This window comes from Nyctibius grandis, chromosome 2 (genome assembly GCF_013368605.1).
Source record: "Nyctibius grandis isolate bNycGra1 chromosome 2, bNycGra1.pri, whole genome shotgun sequence".
NCBI classification, from domain to species: Eukaryota; Metazoa; Chordata; class Aves; order Nyctibiiformes; family Nyctibiidae; genus Nyctibius; species Nyctibius grandis.
Genome location: NC_090659.1, coordinates 67,548,735 through 67,567,747, shown reverse-complemented (window position 1 = coordinate 67,567,747; position 19,013 = coordinate 67,548,735). Strand labels below are relative to the sequence as shown.

General features: G+C 43.3%; 1 protein-coding gene across 1 annotated transcript; it reads right to left on the bottom strand.

The window, feature by feature from the left end:
* Positions 1-738: 738 nt before the first annotated feature.
* Positions 739-18,456, bottom strand: DCT (dopachrome tautomerase). The gene is made up of 8 exons (XM_068425217.1): positions 18,156-18,456; positions 10,195-10,494; positions 8,655-8,755; positions 7,427-7,593; positions 5,600-5,779; positions 5,359-5,494; positions 3,139-3,340; positions 739-920 (listed from the first exon to the last, which is right to left on the bottom strand). The coding sequence occupies exons 1-8, from the start codon at positions 18,454-18,456 to the stop codon at positions 739-741; spliced, it is 1,569 nt and encodes a 522-aa protein (XP_068281318.1).
* Between the last annotated feature and the right edge of the window lie 557 nt (positions 18,457-19,013).

The following is a 19,013-nucleotide window of genomic DNA, read 5'->3' as shown; positions in this document are numbered from 1 at the left end:
AGATTCATGAAACAGTGCAGCAGAGCCAAAATAGAGAAGGATGAGCACCATTTTCAACTTCTGTCACAGGTCTCTAACACAGAGGTAAAACACAAGCATATACCCGTCTCTCAGGGAACTCCTGCTCTTAAATTTTAGAAGAATCTTGAGTTTGGAGGTTTACCTACTGCAAACATCAGCTTGATTGGAAATAACATATGGAATTGATCACACTTCTGAAATAAACTGTAACCAGGGAGTTCCTATAGTATTTTGTCAAACAGTATGAAACATTTTGAACCTTAGAAAGAGACTATGTTATTCAGAATATTTATTGATAACTTTAAAATAATGTTATTCAAATATATATGTAGCGCTAATAACTTTCAGCACATCTTAGAGCTGCTAAATGAAATCAAAAACACATTGAGGTGAAAAATTAGCTTAGTTATTCAAGTTGGTTTTCTTCTATTTGGATTCTTAACTGTCTTGATCTAAATCTATAGAGGACAACTTACAAGTGTCACACACTCCAGATAACATTTGGTAATGAGAAAAGTCTGGCCTGTCTTGGGCCTTGCACATATGTACCCAGAGATTTCATACATTACATTACAATTCACAAGATAACGGGAAAACCTGAATGAAAACGGTGTAGTCATCTGCCAAAGGAGTGTGTGATAAACTCTCAGCTAAGATATCAAGAAGGCAATTAAGGTCACTTCCTACAAGAATAATCAAAGAAACAAAGCGAGAGCACTAGGCCTCTTCCATGTACTTTTTGGGGCTGAAGCTCACATTCATCAGTGGTTCAAAACCTCTTCTCTGCCTTCGGTGCTGGAAAAGTACAAGCAGAAGAACGAGCATGGCCAGAGCTAGAAGTGCTCCTCCAATTGCGGATCCAACCATGACAGCCCACGCTTGGGTTTCTTCAAGGGAACCTGGAAATATGAAATGTCTGAAGTGAAGACAGCCCATAATTTCATTTTTCAGAAGAAAGAATATGTCCCATAGCCTGGTAATGATGATTACTTGTGTGGCTTAGTGACCCACTGGCCACAGTGGAAGTGGTAATGTACCATGTAACCAACACACATACCAGAGCCAAAGATGTTTCCTGCCAGAGAAGTCTACAGATGAATTTAAACTTCAGCCTTTCATACGAATTAAAGTGTTGAGAATGGGACAGACTAACAGTGACAAGACAAAAAGACCATACTGTTATATAATTTGTCCAAAATTATGAATTATTTAAGCAATTCTTTCTATAATGACATTTTAGCATAGCTGTTTCCAAGATATTTTTGTCAACAGAAAACCCTCAAATTTTTCTGTGGACCACAAAGCAGCCTGTTGTCAAACTTTTAGCTGAAAACACTGCTTGGTGCTGTTCTGCCAACCAGTTCTAGATCACATCCTCTGATTTTCAACCACTTCTGAGGAACCATTGTCTTCTAAGATAATATTGCCCATTCTTATAGTAACACTGCTCCACTTGGCTGAATTTTGTGTTTTCATTTGTGCTTTCAGAAGCAAAAATTGCCTGCTTTCCTGTTCTGGAAAATGCTACATATACTGAGATGGCAATAATTACATTTGACTAAATATTCACAAAAAACTCTCAAAGAGACTTAAGGTATTGAGAAGTTAGACATATGGGCTTATGGAGACAGATGGCTCAGGGAGATGCCACCCTGACTATAAAAGCAACTAAGAGTTGTTTGCCCCAATCTGCGGTCTCTGTCAACAAAAGAGTTGAGGGCAATCATGCCCAAATTCAGTAAGGTCCCAAAATGAATTGTTTATCACTTTACCATCTTTCAAGCAAGAGCCAGTAATGTATTAACATATGTTGATTCCTAATGTGGTTACATGAAGTAGAGTTAGCAAGTTATATATTTAGATAAAAGAGAAGGGTTTGGATATAAAAACTTTATTGTCTGAACACAGACCATGCAGACAAGGATAGATAACACTGCTTCACAGAGAGCTAACAATTGATTTAGGTGGGAGTTGAGAAGCAGCAGAATCACAAGCTGCCTTTGTTTCTCTCCGGGTACCTCATGCCCAAGGGGCAGCAGCATTTCCAAAGAAGGAGGAGGGACAGTAGTGCAAAGGGAGGAAAACTTAAACTCCGTAAAAGGGGAAGTTAAATTTTCAGGGGAAATTCTGGGGACACCCCTGAGAAAAGCACTGCAGAAGCAGCTAGCATGCCTTCACAAGTCAGGGCTCCCCTGCATGACTTCAGCCCAAGGACAAGGGTTTCAATCTTTTGCAGTCTCTAGATCTTTAAACAGTCTCTACAGATTAAAACCACAGATATATGATAAGCATTTAGAAGAAATTCCTGGCCACATAAGTTAGATAAGCACCTACTGCCTCTCAAAGGAATACTGAGGTGGAGAAAGAAACTGCTCAGCTTTAATCTTTGGGGAAGCAGCTGAAGCATGGTTTTCATGCATTTCTTACACTTGTGCCTTTTACGAATATTTGTAACTTGTGTTGCAAATTTCAGATTTTGCGCATAAATACTTTGCTTTCTTGTTTTTTGTCTTTATCTGATTTGTGTCAAAGCTAATTTCAAACAAATAGACAAACCCTAAGGCACATCACACCTACAGACATGGAAAATCTTTACAATCGGGGTTTTATAACACAAAACACCCACGTACATCTCTCCAGGGTATCAAAAGATTAATGGAGTTCATCTCTAATGAGATTCACAGCACAGTATTATTCAGGGCCCTGTGCAAAACAACTATTTTCTAATGACCGGCGTTAGGCAGATGTGCTCCCTGACAGAGTGCCTGACCTCTGACAGGTTAAAGGATCCTGTAACAGGCATAAACAGTGCTGGGAAGAGGAGCCAAAATCAAAGACTCCTCAACCCCAAAGGAGCACCATTGTCAACACTGGAGCAGTTCAAGTTGATGCGTTTTGCAGCAGAGCAAACTGAGTGTGTGCGGCCTTGTAGTTACCACCACTTACCTGATGAGTTGTAACCACCTGTGTGTGCTACAATATGTGATTGCTAGTGAGCAGGTGAATAGACCCATGCTTTTTGTGAAAGGTGCCTTATTTTCCATATGCCTGTGTCATTGAAAATGTGAGCTGTCTCATCGCTTGGCCTGGAACAGCCTCCACACCTCTGGGATGTACCTGGCAGGTCAATGGCATAGGTGTAGCCGAGCTGCTCTGCGGTTTGGAAGAGCTCATCGTTGGTGACAGGAGGGAAAAAAGGGACCATGTTATACAGTCTGTTGTGACCGATTGGGGCCAGCTTCTCAGGCCAGGTGTCATCAGGGGGGTTAAACCGCTTCATCCACTCGTCGAAGATGGCGTCAGTAAAGGAGTGAAGAACCTGCAAATCCAGGCATGGGGACACACACATTAATCTCTTTCTGAACTCAATAGCATTTAAAACACTCTCACCCAAGGTGGCAGCAGCTTTTGAGAGAGAGAGAAAAGAGGGCAGTCTAATTTAGGTAGGATTTACAGAATGGAAAACCAGGAAAGCTCATGAGAATGGAGTAAATTGATCTCTTGCATGGGACATTTTGCCCTATATGTCCTTGTTGCTGCTTGTTCATAATAAGCTCTTTCTCCAGACAGCTTAACATCAGCTGGCAGTGAATGGGCAGGTCCATAATTTTACTCTCTCTTGTCTCTGAATAGGTAAGGAAAATTGTGGGAAATTTGATTCCTTCATGTTCATTTTAGAGGTGCAACCAGCTCCACAGCTCCAGGTACTCATGAATTTGATCAAGTCCTGCCCAGTGAATTTATAGGTGTATAAAGCACTAATACAGGGAAGTTGTTTCCAAGTTGAGTGCAGACAAGAATTACAAATGTCTGGGGCAGTTCAAATTATCTTCTGTTGTACTCATGTTTTTTAATTATCACTCTGGAAAAAATTTAGAAAATATCTTACAGAAGATAATCTTGCATATAAAATTACAGCATAATGAAATGAAGATTTCATTGTCTAAGAAAGGAGTTAATGTAGGAATTCAAGAATTATTAAGGAAATAAATTGGAGAACCACTACAAAAGTATTAGGGCTAATTTCTCCAACAAAAGATTGCAATCTTAAAATAAAGGTAAGAAAGAAATTAATTGTATTAGAATTCCTCTATATAATCACTGTGGTTTAATCTAACAAAGAGAAAGAAATTGGCATGAATTTATTAGGAGAAAAAGACGTGTAAGCAAAGTCAGCTGTTTCATTTGCACATTGCTGTTTGTGCTGCTCATTGCAGGCCAGCACTGTACCCATGTGTCGTGGTTTAATCCCAGCTGATAACTAAGCACCATGCAGTCGCTGGCTCAATCCTCCACCTCCTCCTCGATGGGATGGGGAGGAGAATGGGAAAAAAGTAAAACTCACGGCTTGAGATAAGAACAGTTTAATAATTGAAATAAAATAAAATAATACCAATACTAATACCTATACTAATATTAATACTAATACTACTACTACTAATAATAATAATAATTTGTATTAAAAGGGAGATAACAAAAAGAGAGAAAAATAAAACCCAAGAAAGACAAGTGATGCACAATGCAATTGCTCACCACCCGCTGATCGATGCCCAGACAGTCCCTGAGTAGCAATCGCCCTTCCTGGCCAACTCCCCCCAGTTTATATACTGAGCACGACATCATATGGTATGGAGTATCCCTTTGGCCAGCTTGAGTCAGCTGTCCTGGCTGTGTCTCCTCCCAGCTTCTTGTAAAGAAGCAGCTGGGAGAACAGGGGCAGTACGAAAAACTGAAAAAGTCCTTGGCTTAATGTAAGCATGCTTGGCAACAACTAAAACATCAGTGTGTTAGCAACATTATTCTCAGCACAAATTCAAAACATAGCCTCTTATTAGCTACTGTGAAGAAAATTAACTCTACTCCAGCTGAAACCAGCCCACAACGCATCAGTGAAATCACATTATTTCTATTCCTCAAGAGACCCTGAAATCAGATGTGCTTTCTTTTAGCCTGTGAAGTTTTAAATAAAGAAACATACTACTCTAAAATAACTAACTCCACTTTCAGTTTTTCTTGTCGCTGTAAAATTATCTGGTATTAGCCATTAAATTTAGATACCACCTAATCAGGGGACTTAAGGCAACATGACTTTGAATAGCAGCTCTTCTCCCTAAAAACTTATTTTATATGTCACAAATCACCCTGAGGTTTCTTCCCTCTTTATTTGACCATTATGCAGGCATAGCAGTGTTCAAGAAAAGAGGAAAGAGTTTTCCTTTTGTAGTTAAAGGACTTATGTTTAGGGCATTCACTTTACTTCTGTTCTGCAAATCTCTGGTGAGACAGCTGCCTTTGAGCCACAGCTACTGCCACTCACCCTGGGGGAAAAAGACATACCACAAAGATGGGATCGTTGGCGGCTGCGTGAGGGAGAACACTGGTCCCGTTCAGGAAAGAGTGAGCCAAATTATGAAGGCTCAGCATCGGCGAGTTAAGGGCTCCGCCTGGTTTATTGAAGCCCTCCAGCGCATTCCTGTGGATGGGTAAAAGCAGCACCAAGTAACCATATTTTGCTGACAAAAGTGCACGTAAAGAAAACCCATGACCCAACTGGCTTTGGAGAAGCCAAAAGACAAACCTGAAGCTGAAACTGGAATTGCGGAAAAAGGGGGGGCTGTCGAACTCCTGCAGGGAAAGGCACCTCCTGACGTCCTCCACGGTGGGCAGCTGCGCATTGGAGCCCTCAGGCAGCCCCCGCCGCAGCGGCCCTTCGTCACTCCCATTGCACAGCGTGACCAGGCGGTTGTAATCATCCAAGCTGAGCATGAAGCAGAAAGAGGCACAAGTCAGAAGAAGGTTATGACACCTGGCTTGTTGGCTTTTTCTCCCGTAGTGTAGAAGAGGCCTCAGCTATACATGTGAGAGAGCAGAGGTTAGGGACTGACACCTCCTGGGGCATCTCGGTTCACCTCCCGTGGCCTGGGTGCTGAAGTTATTTCAGGACTGCCACCATGCCATGACTTCCCATGACTCTGTGGCCTCTGTGGACCACCAGTCATTTGGACCAAGACTTGCTGGGCTCGTCCTGACAGAGAGAGGACACTTCAGAAAGAGCAAGCACAACTGCCTTCACACCTAGTCCCCTCCCCAGAGCTTTGGAAGACAGTTTTTGCCAGACAATCTGAAAGAGTCTTTTGAATTTTGAATAGTAAAACTTCAGTCCTGAGTAAGGACTATTTTTTTAACTCTTAACAAAGAGGAAAATAAACAGGCAAGTCCCATTGTGGGATGGGCTAAGAAAATGGAAGGAACGACAGAAAACAGGATTTCACTTTCCATGCCTCATCCCTTTTAGAAGAAAAGCAACTGCAACGCATTGCATCCTCTTTTTTCAGGGCCTAGAGGACATCCTGTGGTTGCAGGGTTTGCCTAACAGCTAATGGGGAACAAGTAAGTCCTTTATATCAGGGAGAGAAAGAGGGAAGGAGGAGGAGCAAAACGGCATGACACTTGTGAAAAAATTCTGTGCTATTCAGTATAAAATGAAATGGCATTTTCAGAAACTACTGAAGTAAAAAAAAAAGCCCTTCTCTGTTTAACCTTGGCAAGGCAAAAGTTTAGTCACTTCAGTTTTCAAGAAAAAGCAAAGCCCTATTTATCTTAGAGAAAAAGTGGGGGCAAGATTTAAAGCCAGCTGGTGCCTAAAACTAGAATTGCAAGTAGCTCTTTAGGTACCCAGAGAAAGAGACCCTTTTGAAAAGCCCTGAGCTCTTGGTACCTCTGTCTGCCTGACTGCATGCTGCCCTGGAGCTGACAGAAGAATGTTATACGGGTATTGTAGTCAGCGGCATCTTATGTTGTAGCGCCCCAGTCCTGCATGTGAATCCCCCGTCAAAGCTCTGCTCTCACACGAATCAGTATATGCCTACAGAGAGCTGGCAGCAAGCACTGGGCTGTCTCTGTGTTGTTTTCCATGTGAAATACCAGCTGCTTCAAAGTCAATCCCCAAGCTGCACTAAATATATCAGGGTTAAAATCTCATCCAATACAAGGAAACAGATTTTTCAACCTATCTCTAGCTTCCTACATGCCAAAACAGTTTTCTGTTTCTGCTGCCAAAGTCAGTCAGGTGTTTGTTACATAGAATCGACATGCAGGCATTTCTTCTTTAAAAAGATAGTTGCCAATATGCAAACTCTTCAAACTTTCGGCAGCCTCAAATTGGCTGAATTAACTAAAAGCCTGTACCAAAAGAATCATCTTAAAAAAATATACTTCCATAATACCAGGGGGGAGCGTTTGCACAGCACCATCTACACACAAACGAACCGTGATTCCCAGTTTTAAAAAAGACATCTTGGCTCTTTTCCTGCTGCTCGCTCACACTGAGAGCAGCCCACGCTCTCAGTACTGAATGAAAGCAAAGTTTGGTCAGTATGCAAGCTTGCCTTAGGTATTCTCATACCTGTTACAAACTATTTGCCACTGGAAGAACCTGGAGCTTGGGCTGATCAGCCCTGGGTCATCCGGCCTTGATGCTCCGAAGAGCTGGTCCGTGCAGACGTCGCACTCGTTTCTACCCGTGGCGAAGTTCCAGTAGGGCAGCGCGAAGGAGTCGTTGCCCACCAGTCGCTGCAATGGACAGAAGCGCGTTAGCAGGGAATCACCTTCAACAGAAAGAGAACGAAAGGGACTCCTGCAATTTGTTTCACTGGGTATTCACTGGATATTTCACTGGATATTCTGCTTTTATTTCCTCATTTCGACTACACGCGCTTCACAGTGCTGCTCCATCTCCTTTCAAAAGATTGGAGTGTTAAGTCAGTCCTAGCAAAGACATTGTTACTGGTTACTCTACTGTTGACCTTCACTACTTTTGGCCATGTTAGGTTTTCTATCAACTCAGAGACGAGGCAGGAGAGCAGGAGCAGATATGAATCAAGCCTTAAGGAACTAAGAGGCTTTCTGAGTGATGTAATTGGGTAATGGGTAAAATTGTGCATGTGGTTTGCATTTTCTCCGGAAAGGCTAGCCCTGGGGAAAAATCTGAACTTGTATTAATAGAGGAATACAGTGAATTTGCTTGCTTGTTAGATACGATTTCACGCAAGCAAGATCCTGCAGCTATTTTGATACCTACTATTTTCATTAGAGACCTGCAAGGCTGAAATACAGTAACATTGCCAATGTAAAAGTAATGCAAATGGAAATGATTCAATGATTTGGCAACTGATTCTCAGGCATGTTAACATATATTTCTTTAAAAGATGTATTACTAAACATATGCATGTATTAAATAAATGGCATGGTATATTTAAAGGGGGTAATATTTAGAGTTGCTTTCATTAGGAGTGTATCTTCAACATCAGCAGACAATATCTTTAAGTGTAGGTGCTGCTTTGATTTTATTAATAAATACTGTGAATTCACATCTTCTGTCCTCTGTTGTGGAGATGAAGAAAAAAATCTCCATGATAACCTCCACTTCATTGTTCACAGTGAGAAACTGTTCAGTCCTCAGTATCTTGAAAGCACTTATTTCACTTTAAATGAAAAAGGATCAATGAGCAAACAGTCATGGGAGTTTGGGTAAGAATCTGTCCTAGGAAACAGCTTACCCTTGTCTGGCTTGACAAAATCACACAGAAAAAAAGAGAAGCTGCATGAGGAAGGGGAAAGACTGGTCAGCTAACCTGCAGGTCTCTCTCCAGCAACAGCAAATGGTACCTGTGCCAAGTAACAAAGGCAGGTCCTTGATGGGAGAAATCGATAGCTGTGAAGGGGCGGCCGGGTCCTACAAAGTGAAGATAAAATAAGCACTTAGGCACCAAATGAGGCTCAAGAGAAAGACAGCACCTTCTTCTATTGCCTGGAGTAGAGTTAGACAAAAGACTGCAGCTCTACACCTTTGGAAAGACCACACACATCAGAAGCTACAACACTTACGTGGGACAAGTGAAACAAACTTCTCTGTGGATATTTGCTTCAGCACTTCTCAGAACTTCACATTCTCCCAAAAGCTGGATATTGCAACATTTTCTTATCACTTTAGTGGATTTTGGTTTTAAGAAGCAGTCTCCTTTATCTAAAATCTTAGCTCCTTACTAATATGTACCACATTATCTCATTCTCTTTCTCAGCCACAGGACTTACATCTTGTATCTATCAAGAGAACCTCAACATTTTCCATAACCTGGAAATTACTGCCAACAGCAATTCAATGTCCTTTGCCAATTTTCTTCAAATTGTGCCTGTTATTTCTTGTGTTGTGCTCTTGTTATTACACAGGAGAACTAAGACACTCAAAGGCTAGGGGCTTCAAACCACATATGGATTTTTTTATCACTGCAGCAGCACTAGAAGTTGCCTCCTTCCCTTTCCACATAACTGTCCTATCCCCTGAAGAACCTTTGCTCTTGCTAGGCCAGAGACTGCTTCCTTCAGCCCTGCAAAATGGAACAGTGTCAGAAGGGCACACTGAAGAAAAACCACTGCAGGGTAACAGATACCCTCTAGCAAGGAGGTAGATATGGGCTGTTCAGATTGCACATAGGACTGCTGGGTAGAAAAGCCATACAGCTGCCTCCTCCTGCGAGAGCTGGGCTTTGCAAAACAGGGCTCGCATAGGTACTTCTGTCTAGAAGAGCAGTGAGGACTAGAAATCCTGATTTGGGAGAAAGCGTGGGGTTAGATACCCAAACCTCTAACCTGGTTTGGTTTTAAAAGCTGGCTGTGGTTAGTCAGGCAATCCCAACCTTAGTGACTTGCTGAAGGCCACAGAAAGCAGTAGTACTCTGGTCGCAGCACCTCTGCATGGTCTCTGCCTTCACCATTGCAGAGCCCCTTTACCACTGCTGCTGCATTTACCTTCTCCGGTGGACTAGGAATGTCTTTTTCAAATCAATCACTGCCTGACCACACTTCAGCTCACCCAACTGTGGAGCCTGCTAACTGCCTCCCTGTCAGACAGAAAATGCACCAGGAGGGCAGCTGGTGTGCTCCAGCAGCCATGGAGTGGGGGGACCAGATCACAGCAGGTCTGAAGCACACCTCCCTCAACTGCGGGTGGCCACTGGCTCCACAGCACCCACTGTTTCACTTCACAGATCTTCTCCTACTGGGACTCTCTGCTCAATGAAGTAGCACAGCTGTGTTAAGCACACTTACCTTTGTTCAGCAATTATACTTTTCATCCTTTACCTGCAGAGCCCCTTGGATAAGAAAAGCACTAACCTAATAGCGTGTCTCTGACGGAGTAGTAGTGAAGCCAAACAAAGTAGTTATAAATACTACAGTTGGCAATTTGCGGTTCCTCTCCAGTGGGACCAAGCAGACTCATCCAGTGCTGAGTTGCAATGACATAGTCTGGGTGAACGGTTGTCTTTGCACGGTCTAGAGCATCAAGGAACTGCTCTCTCTCCTCTGCTGTCAGGGAGTGGACATCCTTCCTGACAACTGGTGTCTTCCTCACGTTGCAGTCAGGGCCAGTCCAGCCAAACTTGCAGTCACCACAGTTATAGCCAGCAAAGTTTCCTGAATCAAGAGGGCAAGAGCAGTCATGACATTATGAATCAGAGAAAACTAACAGTGAAATGCAGAAGAATTAAGAATTAGCGCTCTTTTTCCCCAGAGATGCCAGTTTCTGGAAGGGGCAGCAGCTGAGCAGACCGGCAGCTTTGCCAATTGCCTAACAAGAAGGAAGGCTCACTTCCCAGAGCCACAGCAGGGCCAAGAATCACACTCAGCCAGCTGGGAGGTGAAGAACTGGGTAACAGGCTTGACACCTCAAGGTGCTAAGAGCTCTGCAAAGCCCTCGGGCACTTGAGGAGTCTCACCGAACAGAGGGCTGAGCATTTCAGGTTGAGCATTTCAGGTAAAGCACTTGATGAAGTGCTTCGCTCGACTGGCTCTCAAGTACTCCTAGACTTCCAGGATCAAACCCAAAAAAGGGGCAGCTCACAGTATAGGTATACTCTGTACATCTCCTCAGCCTATGAAAAGGAATTTGCAAAAGCCTGAAATGATGAGTCATCTTCATGGGTAAAAAGCTTTTCTCCACCTGTATAGCATCTGTAGCCAGGCGGACCAATGACTCCTCACCTGTTTCCCTTGAGCAGGTACTAATTATATCCAATTGATGATCTGCAGGATTTTCTCCCTTAACCACCTAATCTATGAAGTAATCCAAGGGGTCTATTCTTCCCACTACTTCACCAGACGCTTTTCAATGGGCCATGAGCTTTTACTGAGTACACAGGAGGATGGCAGTGAAGAAGAGACTAGCAAACAGAAGCCAATTTCCAGGCAAAGTGGTATTTGACACTGCAGTATTTCTGCTGATTGTGTTGAACATGTTTGTAATGTCCTCAGGTCTATTTGGCAATGTTCTCTTGTCAGAAATGCACACAACAACAACACTTCATGAGATAAAAAGTTGCTTTTTGTCATTTTCTTTCAATAGACTCCATGCATCACAGGACTGTCGTTATGCACTAGCTGAAATGGCGAGAAGCTGATGGAGGTCTGTGGGATTTCCCACATCACAAACAGGAACAATTGCACTACTCAGACCCAGGTTTTTTTGTCCCACCCAAACCACTTTTTCAGCATTTGTTTCTAAAGCACTCTACCAGGCCACTGGTCTGGAAATGATGCATTGCTGTTTTCAGAAAGTTCATTTACTGCCTTGTGGACTTCCCACATGATAGCACTGTGAAATATATGTCCCAGTCTCTTACAACTTAAATTCAATGTTTGCTATGCTGGTGATGGTAGACTTCAATGGTACAGCTCTAGGAGAGCAGGAAAAGTTACCTCATATTATCAGGATATAGCACTCAGTAGACATTTTCAGTAAGACAATGAGATCCTTTCAAGATCCTTTTGGACACAGGGACCATATGAACATGCAAGGATTCATGCCTTAGCATTTTTTTGCCTTCAGTGACTAACACATAGCAACTCACTGTACTACCTCTCAGAGGCTATGCCAGGGACAACTGAGGTTATTCACACCTCTTGTGGTTCCTAGAGAATATAGTGTGGGAGGTCGTTCTGGCACACAGGCAGGTGATTGTGTCATGGATGGGGTCCAGATGCTCCCTGCTTGTTCCACTGCTTTCAGGAATGACCATTGTACTGCCGCCGGGCAAAAAAAAACTCATCTGGGGTGTCTTCCCCACTAACCCTTTTGTCTGGAGGTGGGATCACATACCTCAGGAGCTGTCTTCTGTGCTTAATCTCACCATCATTAATGGTGCTCTTTCCCAGTCAAGTTGGGCGCATCTGGCTGTTTCTGTAGGCACTATGCCCATGCTACTTCTCCCAGTGGGTCAGTTCATGGGCATGACACTGAGAAAAAGACACTTCTTATGACATGACACTTGGTATGTGTTAATACACATCACTGGTGTATGCTAACACCAGTTATCACATACCATTGTAGCTGCTTCTCAACCCCAGTGATTGCCTGAGCTCACAGACAGGGATTTTTCTACCTCTGAGCAGTCATAGCATGTGGCTGGCTTTCAGACACTGAGCGTAACACAAATTAATAACTCCATCAACTCTGTGTCTTCAGTAAAAAGGAACCCATCCAACACTCACCATCTTCTGCATTGTTCTGTTGTACCAAGATGAAAGCTGAGCAGCTGTCATGCCTCTTCCTTCCACAGAGACCATCATAACACACATCATTTATTGGATGGGGAGAAAGGACTCCTTTTCAGACTTCTTTAGCCATTGCATTAAAACAGGAGTTACATTAGATTTCAAATACCAGCATACTGCAGTTTTCCAAGGGTAGGATTAGGATTGCTAGCATGTGAGACAAATGGTTAGCTCTTCTGTCTCTTCTAGATCTTCATTTGGACATACTGTTAGGCTGTAGGATGTGGAAGATCTGTACCTAGCACAACTCTAACAGGGTCACCAAGGTATGGTTATAATTTAGTATTATCCTACAGCCACACTGCCCTACAATAAGTAAATGAAGTGTATTTTATAACTACATCAAAAGTTCATTCTTACCTAACAGGAGGCCCATCATATCAGCTACATGGCTTAACTGGCAATTTGTGTACAGCTAAACAATAGAATTTAAACCTTCTGCCCCAGCAGGATTATATATTGCACAGGAATGTGAAAAGATTTAAATACTTTCTTTCTCAAAAAACTTCTGTGGAAAAAAACGTAATGTTCAGCACATATCCACAAGTCAACATTAGAAAGTGAAAGGAAAAAAAACCAAATAATTGTATTTAAATCCTCAGTGAACTCAAACTACCTTGTTGTTTAATCACTGTCACAATCTGTACTAGCAACCACATGACTGACTGCAGTGTTTTTTTCACAATAATCTTCTGTACTGTGTTTTTAAAATGCTATACTAGATCTGTATCACATTAGTACAACTCAATCCTTTAGAATTCAAAATAGCATTTAGTTCATAAGTCTTCTAAAATGGTATTCTTCTAAACTAAATTTAACCATCCCACAGAAACACTACTTTGTTGTGTAATTAGCTACAAGCATCCGTTTTCAGGATTAGACTACTGCATCCAACATTTTGTCTAATTCAACACACACACCTTATTGAAATAAAAATGACCATCTTCCTCTTCACACAGGATCATAGAAACATAGAATCACAGAATCACAGAATGGTTTTGGTTGGAAGGGACTTTAAAGATCATCTAGTTTCAACCCCCCTGCCACGGGCAGGGAACCTTCCACTAGACCAGGTTGCTCAAAGCCCCATCCAACCTGGCCTTGAACACTGCCAGGGAGGGGGCATCCACAGCTTCTCTGGGCAACCTGTGCCAGTATCTCACCCCCCTCACTGTCAAGAATTTTTTCCTAACATCTCATCTAAAACTACCCTCTTTCAGTTTAAAACTGTTACCCCTTGTCCCATCACTACATGCCCTTGTAAAAAGTCCCTCTCCAGCTTTCCTGTAGGCCCCCTTCAGGTACTGGAAGGCTGCTAGAAGATCTCCCCAAAGCCTTCTCTTCTCCAGGCTGAACAACCACAACTCTCTCAGCCTCTCTTCATAGGAGAGGTGCTCCAGCCCTCTCATCATCCTTGTGAACCTCCTCTGGACTCGTTCCAACAGGTCCATGTCCTTCTTATGTTGAGGACCCCAGAGCTGAATGCAGTACTCCAGGTGGGGTGTCATGAGAGCGGAGTAGAGGGGCAGTACCACCTCTCTTGACCTGCTGGCCATGCTTCTTTTGATGCAGCCCAGGATACTGTTGGCCTTCTGGGCTGCAAACGCACATTGCTGGCTCATGTTGAGCTTCTCATTAACCATCACCCCCAAGTCCTTCTCCTCAGGGCTGCTCTCAATCCATTCTCTGCCCAGCCTGTATTTGTGCTTGGGATTGGCCTGACCCATGTTCAAGACCTTGCACTTGGCTTTGTTGAACTTGATATGGTTCGCACAGACCAACCTCTCAAGCCTGTCAAGGTCCCTCTGCTTGGCTTCCCTTCCCTCCAGCATGTTGACTGCACCACACAGCTTGGTGTCGTCGGCAAACTCGCTGAGAGCACACTCCATCCCACTGTCCATGTCACCAACAAAGATGTTAAACAGCACCAGTCCCAATACCGACCCCTGAGGAACGCCACTCGTCACTGGTCTCCACTTGGACATCGAGCCATTGACCGCAACACTTTGAGTGCGACCATCCAGCCAATTCCTTACCCAGTGAGTGGTCCATCCATCAAGTCCATGTCTCTCCAATTTAGAGACAAGGATGTCATGCGGGACAGCGTCAAATGCTTCACATAAGTCCAGGTAGATGACATCAGTCGCTTTTCCCTTATCCACCAACACTGTAACACCGTCACAGAAGGCCACCAAGTTTGTCAGGCATGATTTGCCCTTAGTGAAGCCATGTTGGCTGTCACCAACCATCTCCTTATTTTCCATGTGCCTTAGTGCAGTTTCCAGGAGGATCTGCCCCATGATATTGCCAGGCACAGAGGTGAGACTGACTGGCTTGCACACTGCCAGGAACTGTCATCAGGTCATTCAGTTTAAGAATTTATATAAATTGAATTAATATTAGGTGCACCCAAACCAATTGTTGAATACATACAATGGATTCAAAACTGAAATTAGACAGGAACTAAGAACTCTTTTCTACCTCCCAGCTACACTCATGCCATAACCACAACTTTTTCTAGAGATTGTATTTTTGCTGCCACCTACACATTGAGTGAAATGTGCAGCAAGCAGCATCGTGACAACAGACTTACAATTGCCTTTTTGACCATGACTCTTTGTAAAAAATGTGGGAAGGAAAGCTGGATCTTTCTGTTGTACTAATTTTATTCTGCTGTATTTGTCCCCAGTTAAAGAAAGACTAATGTATATTATCTACTAAAGCCTAGAAATTGAAATGTGTTTTTTTAAATTTTCCTTAGGAAATTTACACTAATTTGATAAAAAATATAAAAATAATCTGACCTCACAATAACAACTCATCAACGTTTGTGTTTGGAATTTTCTTCTTTTTTTTTTTTTTTTTAGTAAATATTCAGTGCCCAGACCTGAATGGGTATGATTTTAAGACATTTTTCCTTAGTGAACAGCTACAACAAATGGCCAAATTTGCAGTGTTCCTTTTATCCTTGTCTATTAAGTTTTTATCAGAAAGCTCAAATGGAGTCATTTATTGCAAGAATGCCAGAATCGCCCTGGCCCTTGTTCCTCACAGCTCTTCCAGGTTTCCTACTATACAGCCATCAGCTATGTGGCACGTTTAAATGGCACTGTCTAACCAAATATAATCAGCTACATGGCAGTTGGAGTTCTCATAGCTTATTGTTCACACTATGTCTAAACTATAAATTAAACAGTGCCAAGATGGCACTGGAACATGACCGTTTATATTGTTAAAACGTTAGAAAGAGCCTTGGCACAGGTTCTAGTTTGCACAAGCCGGGAAGTGTTTCAAATAGGCAATTTGCACAAAACATTCATTTGGAAAATAAGATACCTTAATATTAAAGATGCACACTCTTCCACGTCCCTTTGAATGAACGTATTTAATTTATTGCCATAGGTACCATAGCCTAGATGCCTAATAAAGACCACATGTCACACCACTTAAAACTCTGGTGTGCAGACAGCCAACCAATGTATGAAACAGAGCAAAAAAAAAGATACAACAAAATACTAATAGACACAGACACATGATCACCAGCATTGTAAAAGCATCAGATCTCATTCAAATCCCACACAGTTGTGAATTTCTTAGCATTCTCCTAGAAATGTCTTTGCATCCAGCATAAAGCTGACCACACCAGAGCAGAGCCCAGGAAACCCTTCTGAAAATCATGCTTAAGGGTGCCTTCCACCCTAATTTTTTATCATTGGTATATTTAGACAATAAAGACGCAAGGAGAAAGAGGAATACAAGTGAAGAAATAAAATGCCGTGAGAGAAACCAGATTTAAAGAGCTGAGGAGAGTGGACAGCTCAGCAGAAGTAAGGCTGAATGAAAGGACACTACTTTCTGGTCATGTAACTTGGGACCCAGCCCTGCAAATACCAAATACTGGTACTTACCTCTACTTAGACATGCAAATTAATGTCTGCCTACACTGCTCTTCAATTTACTCCCAGGTTTTGACGCCCTAATTAGACGGCATAAATATTGGTGTATGCCCATGTGCTTCAGTGCTCTTCTGACTCAGGGTCTGTGCCTGTATGTGGCACCTGACTTTAGTTTTGGAGGTTTATAAGAACTTTTAAAATGAAAAAATCTACATCCATTTTTTTTTGTAAACTGTCTGGAAAAGTACTTCCACACAAGCATTTGAAATCTAGTCCAAGGAAGAGGTAAAAACTGATTTATACTCTAAAGTCTGTGTTATTTTGAGGAGCTTCAGTAACGCCATCTATCCATTTAAGCCATCTGCCACTACCTCTCCACTTTTGGTTGATGACAGCGCTGCAAAACTTAACTTTGTGGGCTGAAATTTTCTGCAATGCTCCTTTCTCAGATTGATCTGGGCTTTTTTGATAGTGAGAGCCAAAGTATATTTTAAACAAAACAGTTCAGCTAGTTCTAAGAATCAGGTTGAAGGAAAGCAGGCTGTTCTTCCCATGTTAGAAAATTCAAACAACTTTATGTTTCCAACAAGAAATCCCCACCCGCATTTGAAATCTGCCTAGCAGGTGACTTCAGTGCTAGAGATGTGCCTTTTGCCTGACTCCTGGACCATCCCCTGATGGCCCTGCAAAGCAGCCTGGGCTGAGGCTGCAGTTCCTGCTCATTTTAACCCTCCTTCAACCACGGCTGCTGCTGAAAAAGAGACAGAATCATAGAATCATAGAATCGTTTTGTTCGGAAAGGACCTTTAAGTTCATCGAGTCAAATCATTACCCTAACAGTGCCAAGTCCACCACTAAACCATATCCCTAAGCACCACATCTACTCATCTTTTAAATACATCCAGGGATGGTGACTCCACCACTTCCCTGTCACCTTATTCTGCCTTGACCTCACCTTCCCATTCCCTCCCTCCTGACAGCACTAGTGAACTGATCCTTTTGGCCAGGTTAGCCTTCAAGCACATTTCCTCCCTGATCCGTTTTGCCTCCAGCAAGTGAATGTAGAGGCTCACATAAAGTCACAGTGGGAAGGAGTGGCTGGAGATGGGGAGGAAAAGGACAGGATGGCCTCTTCGGTGGTCGTACAGACCCATTTCAGATCAAAGTGAGTTGCAGACTTAGTAAATGACCCTGGGAAAGACTGCAGCCAGACATCCACCTGTTTTCAGTGCACAGGGTTATATCATGCTGCAAAGTACTACTCCAAGAGGAATAAATCTCTGATCAATGCACACTGATTCAGGTTCACTGAGCAATGATTAGCAGTAACAGAGGTTTGAACACAGCACTGAAACATCCAAAACTCTGCGGAGAAAGGTGACGGGTGGCTACAGGGGCAATTCCAGGGGTAGAGTGGAAAACCCAAAAGTTTGCATGAGAGAAAAAACTTTTTCAACTCTGTCGTTCTGAAAAAGTGCTGATAGTGTTATGAACATGACAGTATTTTTAGGACACTGATAATATTTGAAGCCTTCTTGATGCCTTACACCACCAGGAATGTTTCTGGCCTTTGGAGCAAGGTTAGCAGACCCATCCATCCCCGACCCCTCACCCCAGCACCCCTCTCACCTGTGCACCGACAGCTCTGGTTGAAGAACTTGAGAGGCCACTGCTCCCGGTCATCCACGTTTCGAAGGGTGTAGGGGCCACTCCAGGGCTGAGTGTCCACCTGCACCCCCTGGCACTGTCCCCTGCCTTGCAGGGACCCACAGACATTGCCTGGCTCTGTTCCCAAGGCCGGGCAGCAGCGCTTCAAGCGAAGGGCATCCACTGTCATGCAGGCACGGGGGAACTGCGCCTGCACCTGGGAGGGACAGCAGCAGCTCAGGTAGCCCAGACCAGCCCAGAAGAGCCACCTCAGGGCACCCATTATGGCTGGGTGCAGGCTCTGTGCAGGACCTGAGCGAGCGGAGCAGGGAGATGTCCACTGTGGGACAACCTGACCTCACCGCAGCTCCATGCCCCGGCCGACCAGGATAATCCCTGTCGCTGCTGAGGATGCTGGTGTCGGGTGTTTGTTTAATCTTGGTCTCTAATTGCCTTGAATGCGGCTCAAAAGGCAGGCGTTTTGGCTCTGCTGTGCATGCCCAGCAGCCACGGCTTTGAGAGGGGTTTATATAGAGGTTAGGAGAAACTCTCATTAGAGGGATTAGCACAGCACAAATCCTCGTGTTTTCCACATGACATCAAGGGCAGAAGAGAGGCCAGCATGAGAGCCAAGTTCTGCAGGTTCCAGCAGCCTGTCAGGAGGCTGAATGCTTCGGATTTATTTCTCCAGGTCTTTCATGAGCTTTGAGAAATTGATGGTCTTGTTTTAGCTGAGGTGGCTGGAGAAACAGGTTTACTTTTTTAATCAAAACCCTGTAAATAGATGACAAACAGAAGAGGAACCCCCTTCTCTTTTCAGTTCATTCACTGCAAGATAAC

Coding starts and splice junctions, on each gene's coding strand:
- DCT (XM_068425217.1), bottom strand. CDS start 18,456: ATGGGTGCCCTGAGGTGGCTCTTCTGGGCTGGTCTGGGCTACCTGAGC. Junction 10,495..18,155: donor CCAGAGCTGTCGGTGCACAG/GTGAGAGGGGTG, acceptor CTCTTGATTCAG/GAAACTTTGCTGGCTATAAC. Junction 5,780..7,426: donor TGGCAAATAGTTTGTAACAG/GTATGAGAATAC, acceptor CTTCATGCTCAG/CTTGGATGATTACAACCGCC.